At 31.7% G+C, this 14,573-nt stretch overlaps 1 protein-coding gene across 1 annotated transcript; it reads left to right on the top strand.

Annotated features, from left to right (window-relative positions):
* The first annotated feature begins 6,404 nt into the window (after positions 1-6,404).
* On the top strand, positions 6,405-9,258 carry LOC144546482 (NAC domain-containing protein 100-like). Its single transcript, XM_078295034.1, has 3 exons — positions 6,405-7,013; positions 8,065-8,336; positions 8,437-9,258. The coding sequence occupies exons 1-3, from the start codon at positions 6,842-6,844 to the stop codon at positions 8,953-8,955; spliced, it is 963 nt and encodes a 320-aa protein (XP_078151160.1). The 5' UTR covers positions 6,405-6,841; the 3' UTR covers positions 8,956-9,258.
* Positions 9,259-14,573: the final 5,315 nt, after the last annotated feature.

Genomic DNA, 14,573 nt, shown 5'->3' on the forward strand with positions numbered 1-14,573 from the left:
TTTGTTATAAGATTTATACATAAGCATAGGTTTATGCTAGTAGAAGAAAAATTAATGATCTTAAAAATAAACTACTTTTTGTAATATAAGAAAATAAAACTGACACATGCAAATGCAAAGAAAGGCTAATTGTAGCAACTTAATTTCTTTTGATTCATTTAATAACTATTTGGAAGAAATGCAGATAAAGAAAATTAAATTGAGCTAGCCTTTTTCATGGAAAGATATATATATTAATAAATATTTTTGATCAACATTAATTAAAGTGAAATACGTACCTCGATCAATGATTAGGTATCTCAAAATTGATTTTAGGGTAATTATAATTTCCCCCACCTATCCATCCCCTATTTCATCCCTCAACTAACTTTCTATTTTAACTATAACTATAACTATTATTTCTAACAACATTTATTTCTTTTCTCTTTCTCTCTTTCTATTCCACCTTCATTTTCCTCCTTCACCTCCATCTTCTTCTCCCACCTCATTCTCCCACCTCCGCCTCCGCCTCCCTCTCCCACCTCCCTCTCCCACCTCCACCTCCCACCTCCCTCTCTCACCTTCGCCTCCCACACCTCACCTCCGCCTCTACCTCCCTCTCCCACCTCCAACCCTCTCCCACCTCGAAATGGTAAATACAATAAGCTCCCTCCCTCTTACACTTTCGCATCGGTTTTTTTCCTCTATGCCTGCTGCTCCCGCTCCAGCGAACGTTCTGCCGGAGATCATCCGTGTATGAATACTTCAACGTGTATAAATATATACTAGAGCACGTCTCTACCGAGTCAGATCCGTCACTGTCGATCGTATCAAAATAATTTTGTATATGTCTATGCAATTAATCCCTTTCATGTTTATGTTCTCATTCCTTATAGAGTAGTGAGTTTTGCAAAGAACAAAACTTTATTAATTGTGAATTAGGCCACTGCGTATTAAATAAATGACATAAAAATAAATTTTGAAAAAATAGAGATATATGAATGAATACTTCAATGTGTATAAATGAATACTTGCGTGACAAAATATTAATACTTGTGCAACGGACAACTCAAAAGTATGTTATCATGGATCTCATTTAAAAGATAAAATTGTGTAGAAAACGTCCGTGGTTTTAGATTTGTAAAATTCTTCACAGATCGTCAGAAATATTGGTTAGATTGAACGGAGAAAAAAAAATCCACCTCTAAAAACGTGTAAAAGATGGATGAGTGATTTGTCCAGTTTTTATATTTGCACTTACACGACGAGAATTAATACTTTCTCGATAAGAGATGAATACTTGTGCAATGGACAACTCGAAAGTATGTCATCATGGATCTCATTTGAAAGATAAAATTGTGTAGAAAACGTTCGTGGTTTTAGATTTGCAAAATTTCTCACAGATCGTCAGAAATATTGGTTAGATTGAACGGAGAAAAAAAATCACCTCTAAAAACGTGTAAAAGATGGATGAGTGATGTGTCCAGTTTTTATATTTGCACTTGCACGATGAGGATGAATACTTGTACAACGAACAACTCGAAAGTATATCATCATGGATCTCATTTTAAAGATAAAATTATGTCAAAAACATTCGTTGTTTTAGATTTGCAAAATTCCTTACCGATCGTCAAAAATATTGATTAGATTGAACGAACAAAAAAAAATCTCACTTCTAAAAACGTGTAAAAGATGGATGAGTGATGTGTCCAGTTTTTATATTTGCACTTGCTCGATAAGAATGAATACTTGTACAACGGACAACTCGAAAGTATGTCATCATGGATCTCATTTTAAAGATAAAATTATATCAAAAACATTCGTGGTTTTAGATTTGCAAAATTCTCACCGATTGTCAGAAATATTGATTAGATTGAACGAACAAAAAAAAATTCCACCTCTAAAAACGTGTTAGTTTTTTTTTAAATACTTGATATATTAGGTATGAATACTTGATGTGTTATAGATGAACACTTGATGCATTATAGATGAATATACTTACGTGTGCCAGTTGTAAAATTTTTCAAATATTATGTGGTCCCCAAATAGTAAGTGTTCCCCTAGGTAGTTAGTAGTTAATGACTGGGGGATGAAATGGAGAATTGTTACAGGAGATAGCTAGGTGCTCCCTTGATTTTAATATGTTAGGAAGTGCAATTAGTTGTTACTGCTTTTAAAGAATAGATCAAATTAAAATAAGGCCCTGAAAGACGGATCTCACCAAACATAGTAAATATAATTGTTTTGTTATGAAACTACACAATTAACCAGCTGCAAGGAACACAAGCAAGCAGCTATATATATATATAGTCAAATTAAAATATATGATTATAATCCCCTTTAGGTACAAAGTGATGCAAAATTCCATATAAATGGATCACCTCCGCCGTAATTAATAGACCAAATCAAAATGAGGTGGCCGATCGACCCCTGATCGATGCATTTATATATATTTACATCTTCTATCTGTCAGTAGAGATTATTAATTAATTATCAAAGGAAAATGGAAATCCTTGCTCAATATATATATATGATAATATGAGAATATATATATTGTATGAAATTAAAATCAGACACATCACTAATAATAATATATGACAACTAACTATAGATGGACAGTAATTAATTAAGTCGGTCGTAATTTTATTGAATTGAATACAAATGATCAAGACAACATGCATGCATGACAAATTTCAATTATATATATGTATATATATATATATGTATCTCATATATAGCTAGCTAGCTAGTAATAATTATATTAATAGAGAACAGCTAGCCAAGATCCAGCTCCAATAAACAAAATTAATAAGAGAAGTAACTAAAATCACAGTCAAGGGAACTCACTGTTTGCTGCAAGAAACCCTAGTTTTAAGCAACTATATATACATATTTTATTTATTTAATATATATATATAAGCTAAGGATATGCGCGCGGTGTGTAGTCTGACGACACCAAGCTGAAAATTTAAACACTAGCTAGCTCTCCATTACAAGTGTCAAATCGAGAGCTGAAAATTTAAACACTAGCTTGTAATTAGTACTGTGCTAGCTAGTAATTTTATATTTTTAAATTTTGTATTAAAGAAATTAATACATTAATTATATTAATTGGGTTTGAAGAAATAATTAAATCATGAGGAGGGTTCAAATGCCTCCATTTTTTGTGCCTCCACCATGTCTCCATTTTTTAAAACTTTAATAATTCAAAATTTAAAACTTAAAAATCAAAATAAAAACGTTAGATATGATCTACATCATTTTATCTATGCACATGTAAAAAATTATGACATTTCAATTTTATTTTGATTGTCATCAAGAACTTGTAAAAAATGCACTAATTTGGATGATTTCTAGACGTTGAATTTTGAACTTATTGATTTACATAAAAGCAAAATTGAAATGTGATAATTTTTTATGAGCACATAGAGAAAATAACATAGATCACAACTAACGGTTTTATTTTGACTTTTAAGTTTTAAATCTTGAGTTATTAAAGTTTTAAAAAATGGAGGCATGATGGAGGCATTTGAACCCTCCTCTTAAATCATATGGACTTATGTTTTTACTCCAATTAATTATATATATATAGAGAGAGAGAGAGAGAGATGGGCTATGGTGCATTGCAATGCATGGAGGGGTTTGTGCATTGGACCATAAGTCTAAAATTCAAAATCCAAATGGCCGATCCAAACCGTTCATCTTGTTCTCCATATTAATATGTGCTTGGAGACCAAATTTTATATTTTTCTGAATTTGTTTACTATTTATTAAGTATTTTACAAAATTGTTGATCCAATGGTGGCTTAACAAAACAGTAAAATCAGCAGCCACCGTTGGATCAACAATTTTGTAAAATACTTAATAAATAGTAAAAAAATTCAAAAAAATGTAAAGTTTGGTCTCCAAGGACATATTAATATGGAGAACAAGATGAACGGTTTGGATTGGCCATTTGAATTTTGAATTTTAGATTTATAGTCCAATGCACAAACCCCTCCATGCATTGCAATGCACCATAGCCCATCTCTCTCTCTATATATATATAATTAATTGGAGTAAAAACGTAAGTCCATATGATTTAATTATTTCTTCAAACCCAATTAATATAATTAATGTATTAATTTCTTTAATACAAAATTTAAAAATATAAAATTACTAGCTAGCACAGTATTAATTTCTTTAACATAATATATATGTATATGTATTAAGAGGAGGGTTCAAATGCCTCCATGTTTTTGTGCCTCCATCATGCCTCCATCTTTTTCCATCATTTTCAAAGTTCAAACAGTCGATCTGAACCGCTCAACCTAACCTCCATACTAAAATATGTTTGGAGACCAAATTTTATATTTTTAGGAATTTTTTTACTATTTTTTTAGATAGATACAAAAATACAGTTTTTAGATGGTTCAGATTTACTGATTTTGTACCTATCTAAAAAAATAGTAAAAAAATTCCTAAAAATATAAAATTTGGTCTCCAAACATATTTTAGTATGGAGGTTAGGTTGAGCGGTTCAGATCGACTGTTTGAACTTTGAAAATGATGGAGAGAGATGGAGGCATGATGGAAGCACAAAAACATGGAGGCATTTGAATCCTCCTCGTGTATTAATCCAACTATCATTTTTTTTAAAGGTTGAAATAATCCAACTATCACTGTCTTCCTATAACTTGTATATATTATAGTCAAAGGGCCGGGCATAGAGAAGGAAACTAGGAAATTAAGGATAATATTTTACCAAATGTGGTCATACACATGCACAATGAAGCCCATATGTGCTCATATATATATATATATATATTAATTAGTACACACTAGCTAGCTAGGTATATATATAGGGATCTCCTATATATATACATATGTGACAAAAGGTACCAATAGCTATATATATATATATATATATAGCCACAAGTCAGGTAAAACAATTAAACTTAATTAATTTCCAACTTAACTGATTAATATAATAAAAGGACCATTTTGATGTGTGTGTGTGTGTAGCAAATTTTACTACTAACTAATTGGATTGGATTAATTAGTTGCCAATCAAATAATAACAAGTAATTAATTAATTAATTAGTGTTTAAATAGAAAAACAAGACACTTAATTAATTGAAAAACAATATAATTAGATGTAATAATTTAAAATTGGCGCGGTTTGGGGTGGAGGAGACCCAGGCCCGGAGCACCTGACCGACTGCTTCACCGGGTCAAAGGGATGCCCGGACCCACTGGGCCCATGGTGACGTGGCATTAGACGAATGGCTGCCTTTGCGGGGGAACAGTATGGCCCTACACCACACGTCACACGTGCTGTGTTGTTGACTGTGTCTCCAATTATGTGTGTGTGAGTGCATGTGAATATATATATATATATATAAAGCCCACCTGATATATTAATATTATTCCTTTGTGTCTTCCCTTCTCTTCATTTCAAAGACACGGTTTTACAAACAGCTAGCACAAGGAAAAGGAAAAACAAAAAGTTAGACAGACATAAAAATACATACTCCCACTGGTTAATTTTTCTTAACAGGCATAATTAATTAATTAATTAAGTGGAACCAACAAATAATATAAGACATCTTTTCCACAGAACTCATATCACCCAAGTAATCTCACATTAAAAAAAGAAAAAGAAAAAAGAGTTAGATATATATTAACTCACATTTAGCACCAAAAATTATATATAAGCATCAGGTTTTACCAGTGTTGTAAAATGCGGTTTTGTTCATGCATACTGTATATGTAGCATGCAGCTGCATATGCAGTTTTATTATGCTTTGTTAAAGAAATATAGATAAAATAAAAGTAATTTATATCTAAAGACTTGTTTAGTCTATTAGTTTGTACTCTTTATTATATCATAAAGGTTACAGATTATAATATCATTTACCGCAAAATAATTTTTAGACTTTTTTCAAGTCCACATGGACCATATATGTGTCCGTATATTCAAAATCACATGAAATTGATTGTCTGAGATTCTGTATGCGAAAGACCACATTTGGTATAAACCATGAATAAACAGTAATTTTCAAAAAGATATTCGAACGGATATCGTCAGATATATATGTATGTCAGCTACAGCTAGCTAGCCACCATGGATATATAATATAATATAATATTTGAATTTATTAACACCTGGCCACAAAATGAACCTTCTAAATGAAGCTCCATAGTAGTTGGTACAAGCTTCAGAAACACAGTACTTTAATTTTTGACTCATGCAAGGCCTTGAAATAAATCTACATATATCCCTCTCTTCCATAGATCACCATTTTTTTTTTTTCCGGGTGCCTCATAACTAGACACCAAACCGTAGAGATCGAGTTCCGTGTTCTCGACACCCGATCAAGCATCTAGCTAGCCTTTTATATATATATTTTACCTCTATTAATTACCCATATATGCTATATCTATCAAGGCTGTTATCCATATATATATATATATAATTCACATCTCTCTCTCTCTCTCTCTCGATCGGTACATCGATCTTGTTTCGGCAATCTGTAGTGCATATATATATTTCCATCTTGATCGTGAGGTCGGAAAGAAACCAATATAATCTTCCTGATCGATCGAGCATCTCTTCAGTGATTGAGTTGAAAAGCTAGTTGATGTTGATATAGGATTTGCTTTCTAATTCAAGTAAACCAACCATTCTTAACTTCTCATACAGGTCATGAAATTATTGTTTGTTTGGTGTTTTTGCCACACATGCTATATACGCATGCACTAAGTGAAGCTTTGCACCAAGTGAAACTTTCCTGAAATTTTCCTCTTTTCAAGATTTTCTTCTTTTCGGTATCGATTATATATATACACATAAAGTAGAAAAATATATACACAGAGAGAAATGGAAGGAGCATCAAATAAAGAGGAGGGTTTGCCTCCTGGGTTTCGATTTCACCCAACCGACGAAGAGCTCATCACTTACTACTTGCAACACAAAATCACTGAAGCTGACTTCACCGCAAGAGCCATTGCTGATGTTGATCTCAACAAATGCGAACCATGGGATTTGCCAGGTAATATTTAACAAAATTTTCTACTTCCTTAATTCAATTCTATTTATTCATGATCGATATTTATTTTTAGTTAGGCTAATTCATGTAGGCGATTGTCAAATCGGTACAATATAAATGTATTTAAATTTTGTATGATGTCAAATAAACAGGCATTAATTGTTAAATAACTTTTTACAAGTATGATGTCAAATACAACATATATAATTATAATTATATTATACGAATTAAACACTGCTTTAATCCATATCAATTGTTGTGTACCATTTGCTAATTATGTTAAAGCAAATTAAAGTACTAGAGATCTAAGGTATATATATTTCAATTAAATCAAATATCTTCCCTTAAACATTAACTAGAAATAATTTATCAATTACTTTGTTTCTTTTTAGCATAGCTTTACACCGTTATATGGTGTTTTCCAGTTTCAGGTTGTTTTGTTAATTTAGTAAAAAGAAAGGCTAGCTAGGAGAAAAAACCAGGAATATAAATAAATTAACTAATATTATTAAAAGACATTTCAAGTTCAGAAAAGCTATGCTAAAATTAAAGATAATATATATATGAGTCCTTGTACACATTTTCTGACAAACTTATACATATATGCACACTATTAGTTATAACTAACACAAGGCACTAGAGATTAATTATATATCTGAGGGTTACTTTCACTCTTCCTCCAAATCAATATATGTATTAATTGCAAAGACTATATATATATGAAGCTTCAACTTGTAAATTAAGCGAACTTGGTACGTTATTTCTTCAATTGTTCTCTTAATTCTTCATTATTTTCCTACCAAATCAACCCCGGACAGCAGGATGCAAGTCATCCAAAAGGGAATAATTGAATTAATATATATAGATCGATGTTGTTACTTGCACGTATACAAAACTTATCATAATATATATGATATAATTAGTCCGTGCGTGCCGTACGTAGTGTGATAACTTCACTTAATATATATATCATAATATATATATATATAGTCGTGTACAGGAGATGATGCATGGATGTGATAATTTTTCATTTTGTGTTTATAACAAACTACAGAGAAAGCGAAGATGGGAGAAAAGGAGTGGTACTTCTTTAGTTTACGAGACCGAAAGTATCCTACGGGGGTGCGAACGAACCGAGCAACGAATTCAGGGTACTGGAAGACGACGGGCAAAGACAAAGAGATATGCAGTGGGCAACACTCGGATGTAGTAGGCATGAAAAAAACCCTTGTTTTTTACAAGGGAAGAGCACCCAGAGGTGAAAAAACAAATTGGGTCATGCATGAGTATCGCCTTCATGCAAAAGCTGCCTCCAAATCCCACAAGGTACATATATATCCTCAATTAATATATATATATATACAATCACATATATATAATTATATGCATGTTGAGATTCATGCATGACTGATCGATCGATGTGCAGGACGAGTGGGTCGTATGCCGTATTTTCATGAAAAGCTCTAGTGTAAAGAAGTATCCATCCAATACACACCACCGGTCCCACCCGTACACCCTCGACATGGGCCCACCTCTCCTTCCTACCTCATTACTCTCCAATGACCCCTTCTCGCGTGGCCCCTATCTCACCCCTGCTGATCTGGCAGAGTTATCTCGCTTCACAAGGGGTACCCCGGGTCTGAACCCCCACATCCAACCCCATAATGGTTTTGGACACCATTTGCCTCATCCTCATCCTCCTCCTTTTGCATTGTCGGGTCTAAATTTGAACTTGGGTGCATCGACTCCACCTCCGGCTTTGATGCGATCAATGCCTGTCCAGTTAAACTCAGCCGGACATGCATTGTCAAATTTGAATGAGCCGGCAATGGCATTACCTAGCTCGGTCATGTCAGGTCCCGAAGGGATATTTCATGGTTCCTACCAACAACAAAATTTGGAGCCCTGTGTGGAAGCACTTCAGGGGTATTGGCCATCTTATTGAAACTTAATTGTATAATTAATTAAATATAGGTTGAAATTTTCTGTGGTTAATTAGATATATATATATATATATATATATAGTTGTGCTAGCTAGTAATTAATTAATGTACTTATTATTAGCCTCTCCTCCCTCCCTCCCTCCCTCCGCTCTTAATTTGTTTGTTTGGAAAAGTTGATGTAGAAACCTTGAATCTTAATTAGTTTGTATACGCGACTGCAAGCAGTTATGTAGCATTTAATTAGAGTAACAACCCCATTTGCAATTTTACATGAATTAATTAATTTATTGGTCTTCAAAATTAACCGGCGGTATGGATATATAACTACATATATATATATGTTCACTTCGGTATCAATTTTTTAAGATGTTTGTTGGGGAAACTGAATTTGCATCTACAATTAGAGAGCTAGCTAGATCTGTATATAAATTCTTATAAATTTATATTTGCATGCGTGTGATCTCATGGTTGAAGCAACTAATTAACTATACAACCTCGATACTTAAGCCCAAGGCCCAAGGCCCAAGCCCAAAACCAAGAAAAGAGTAGGCCTGCAAAATCCGATAAATCGCCCAATATATATTATATACTAGGCGTCTTGGCCAAGGCCAACACATCACATTTTTACTAATTCATATTCCTTATTTTGAGTAAAATTATCAAGTTTTAAGCTTAACTCTAAAATTATATGTCGGATTCATTTCAAATTGAAATCGATCTAATTTTATAAATTTTTCAATTAATTTAATATATAATTAAGTACTAATCAAAATTACTTATTAGTTTTAAACTTTTAATGTATTCATTTTTATCATATTTTAATCACTTGACTTTACATTAAATTAATTCGTAACTTAAAATTTTTACATGTATATAAACACATCAACCACTAAATAGGTTGGTTTCTACAATTTTAATTGGTCATTTAAAGTCAATCCAATAAATTTTACAAGTTAAACTCACCAAAAAAATTTAAAAACACCATAGTCTTACGAGCACCCCAGAAATGCTTTATATTTACATATATACTAGAGTGAAATTCTAAATATCACTGAGTTGTGGGTCCCAACAAATACATAAATACTTAAAACTGCAAAAGGCCTTTTAAAGTTGTGCAGAGAATTATTCGGGTGATGATATTAACACAATAATATTTTATTTTGACACAACAATTTCAAAAATTTGTAATTTTGTAGACAATTTTGTCCCTCCATACATATAGCTTTCCAATGTCATTTTTGTTTCCGGGAAATTACGCAATCTTCTAGTACAAAAACTATTTATCAGTTACTACATACTCTTCATTGTTAAAATTTTATCTTATTTAAAAGAACTACAAAAGGAAAAATAAATCACGTATCTTTGAATGTACATCAATGATTTTATCTTTAGTTATATATGTATTTTGGTCCTATTTTGTTTGAATATATTTAGTAGAAGAAGTATAAATTTAATTTTACTATATTGCAATTATGTTTAACAAATTGAGCATGATTAGTTTGTTCTTACTATGTTATTAAAGCATAGGCAAATTCAAAATAACACCAATTGAAAAACATAAGATTATTATTGCAATGGAGTTTTTTTTGTTTCAAAATAATGTTGAGATTAGTCGGAGGTTGGACTCTTTTATTAATTAATTTATGTTAAGATATTATTTCCAGCATTTCATATTTCTGTCCATCTGATGTAATTTTTATATTACCGCATTTATATTTAGATTATTTTTCAAAAACTATCCATTGTTTTTTAATATGATTATATATTATGTTATTATGTAATTTAATAATCTATTTTAGTCTTATTTCTAAAATTGAAGACAAATTATTCATTAATATCATATACAAATGATTAAGATTAATTTTAGTCCAAATAAGAAATCACACACAAATAATTTTGATTATTCTATCTGCCAGTGTAGCAATACTTTTCAAAATTTTGAGAAAAAAAAAATTAAGAAGATTGCATTACACGTTTAGTTATGGAAATAATATAATAAACATGACTATTAATATAAAGAAACTACATCTTAAAAAAGATATGAAATTTAGATCCATACAAGTAAAATATTTGAATTTGTTGTGTTAATAAAAACATTGATGGTGTTAGTATCATGACCCAATTATTCCTTTCGTTTGATCTGAGCTGTTACTCTTCACTAATTTTAAATGGCAAGTAATTGACCGACAAATTAATGTACCCAACTCAGGCAGACAGTTGTAAATAATTGATTGTCATCAGTACATAATATTTCCTACTAATTTGAGTTGGAGACAAAGAGGTACATGGTATAATTTAATTTTATATTTTAAATGAAACAAAACATATGAAAGATAGATAAATCTGATTTATTTTAAAACTACCAGTGAATTGAATGGGCTTGTACCTGTATTTTCCTGATCATACAAGTAGCCCGTCTCATGGTAATTTCTAACAATATTCCTGTCAACACAACCAGCAGTAAATAATAAAGAAATTAAATCTAGGTTAACAATAAAGTTTATAAAGAAATTAAACTAACAACAGACAAATAATATAATATTATTGTACCTTATGCAAGTTTGACCTTAGTTCTTAATTCATACAACCCGCCAGCCCGCTCCTTGTATGGTCCATCCACTGCCATGACAGGACATCAAAATGGTAACATATATATTATTATTATATACCAACAAGGTACGTACAACTCCTACTTGGGTCAGGAAATTAAATAAGAACATAACATGGTACCTTGAGAGTAGTGATGAAGGGAGGAGAGAATCATGTAGTTCATGTTTATCCAGATAGCATAGCACCCCTCCAGTAAGGCAAGTAGTGCTCTGTATTCTTTCTCATATACAAAGTGCTACACAGCAAGAGAGGAACTCTAAGCAAGCTTTATCAGTAATATGAGGCTGTACTGGTAATGATGTAACAGTTAAACAGAGATTACCTTCTCTGTATGGTAGCCAAAATCAAAGTAGGCACCAGACTTCTCATCCAAATGCATCTTTCAAAAAAAGAAAACAATAAACAAATCAGTATAAAGATAAAGAGAATCACAATTTAGAGTTAAAAGAAAATGCTACAACCCCTGAAAAGACGGTACTTGATAAGACCTATCATACCAGCTTAAGGCTTCTCTGTTGATTTCTTCTCAATTATTCTAATACATAATATCATGATATGAGGATGCACATAATATTTTTACATTATTATTTTTCAATCAAAGATTATTCAACACAAAGCAACTCAGCAAAATTATAGAAATAAATAAATAAAACACTAATGCTAGCTGGTAACAGCACGTTATGCATTGGTATCAAGTGGTGCCTATAAATTTCCTCGGAGAAAAAAGCCACCAATATTAACAATTTGTTGCACTTAAAAAACCACCAATATTAACAAGATGCCAGACATAAATTTTCCTTGGAGAAAAAAGCCAAGAACATAAACGGTCCTTTCTAAGTAAAGATTAATAGCAGCTCCAAAACTACCCTCAAATGATCAAATCTCAATTGATGTTGAGCCAATAATATAAAGCATTGAAGAAAGTATAATTCACCAGACTGTGGTATTGAACCATTGAAACCATGCATCCAGGCGAGCATAAGCCCTTTTGAGGAATGTAGAGATTCTTCCGCCTCTTCCTTGGAGAATTCCTTAGAATATATATAGGGCTCCAGATAAGTCTACAAAATGCAAAAAGATAACCCAAGTATATAAGTGAAAAAACTGTACGTAGTCAACTCTAAATAGAGAGTTCATGGGAGCCCTTATTTCAAAGAAGAAGAAAAAAGAACTCATAGAAACAGAAAACCAGTCTTCACTCGTCTCTCTCTCAACTATCTCCCACAAACACAAAAAGGTATTTAATACATTTGATGCAAAATAGAATAGAGAATGAGAGGTCATGGATACAATGCATTTTTGGCCAAAGATACAATTGGAAGTCAATATTTTTACCAGGAACTTAAATGGAAACTGGTGGGAAAATCATTTTAAAAAAATGATTGGGTTCAATTGGGGTTGTAACCATTAAAAAAAATTATAAAATAAATATGATACTACCCATGTTGGTATTGTAATGAATACTGGTAGTATTGAAATACTCAAACGTAGTAAATTCATGATGGATACACAGTTTCACTCATATATGAAGAAAAGAACTCATAGACAAACCTCTATTTTTGACTTCTTCACAATGCATAGCGCATATCGGATTGTACTATTGATCCGAATCTCTATTTTTGAAGTTCAAATAGTCGATATGGACCTCTCAATATGATATCCATATGAAAATATATTTGGTGGCCAATTTTTATATACGAAATATTTACTAATTGTTCAAATAGGTAGAAAATTACTATTTTTGAATGGTTCATAATCTTTAGATCAAGAGGAGGGTTCAAATGCACCCAAATTTTTTTGCACCCAAATGCACCCTATCTTTTATCTCTATTTTCAAAATCAAAACAGTCAATCCGAACCGTTAGATGTGATCTATATATTAAGATGTGGTTGGAGACCAAATTTTATATTTTTTGAAATTTTTTTACTATTTATTAAGCCACTTTGAAAATCACTAATCCAATGGTCCAGAAAATGTAAAATCAGCAATTTTCAATGTGGCTTAATAAATAGTAAAAAAATTTCAAAAAATGTAAAATTTGGTCTCCAAGCACATCTTAATATATAGATCGCATCTAACGGTTCGGATTAACTGTTTTGATTTTGAAAACAGAGATAAAAGATAGGGTGCATTTGAACCCTACTCTTAGATCAAATGATTGTCTACCTAGGTAAAAACAATCTAAAAAATGTAAAATTTGCATGCAAGTATATTTTCATATGAACATCATATGAAGATGTTTTGATCGATTGTTTGAACTATAGAAATAAAGATACGGATCCACAATATGAACCAATGTGTGATCCGTATCCTCCCATGGAACTGTGTCCATATCAAATTATCTGTATCCACATCTAATGCGGTTTGGATGCGTATCGGACGGATAATTTTTCATTTTATTTTCAGGCCTACAGACCGGGTGTACGAAGCAGCTGAGCTAATTAACTTGAAATCTGAACTGACCAATACTTCAAAATAAATAATACAAATATAGAAGTATACTGTATATATATATATATATATATATATATATATTAGGAGCAACATTTACAAATTGTTGTACTTGAAATTAAAGCAATTTGTATATATATTGTAGGAACTGTTGCCGGTTTTTTGGGTTTATCATTTCTTGGATTTGTTATATATGTGGTCCTGGAAAGAAGAAAATTTTGTCAAGTACAAAAGAAGTACTTTCAACAACATGGAGGAGGATGGATTCTGTTGGAGAAGATTAAATCAAACCAAGGGTTCGGTTTTACAATATTGACGAAACAACAAGTAGAACAAGCAACAAACAATTTTGACAGTGCAATTAAACATTAATTATTGGTCATGGAGGTCAGGGTACTGTTTATAGAGGTACCATAAGAGATCAAACAGTTGCTATTAAAAATTCACGTATCATCTCAGGTACCTGGGGTGATACGGATTCTATGAGAGCCAGGTTAATTATATATGTGAGAGTTCGGCTGGCGTGCAACTTAATTAATTATTAATTTTTCTTCAAAT

The sequence above is a fragment of the Carex rostrata genome, chromosome 29 (assembly GCF_964058835.1).
Source record: "Carex rostrata chromosome 29, lpCarRost1.2, whole genome shotgun sequence".
Lineage (NCBI taxonomy): Eukaryota > Viridiplantae > Streptophyta > Magnoliopsida > Poales > Cyperaceae > Carex > Carex rostrata.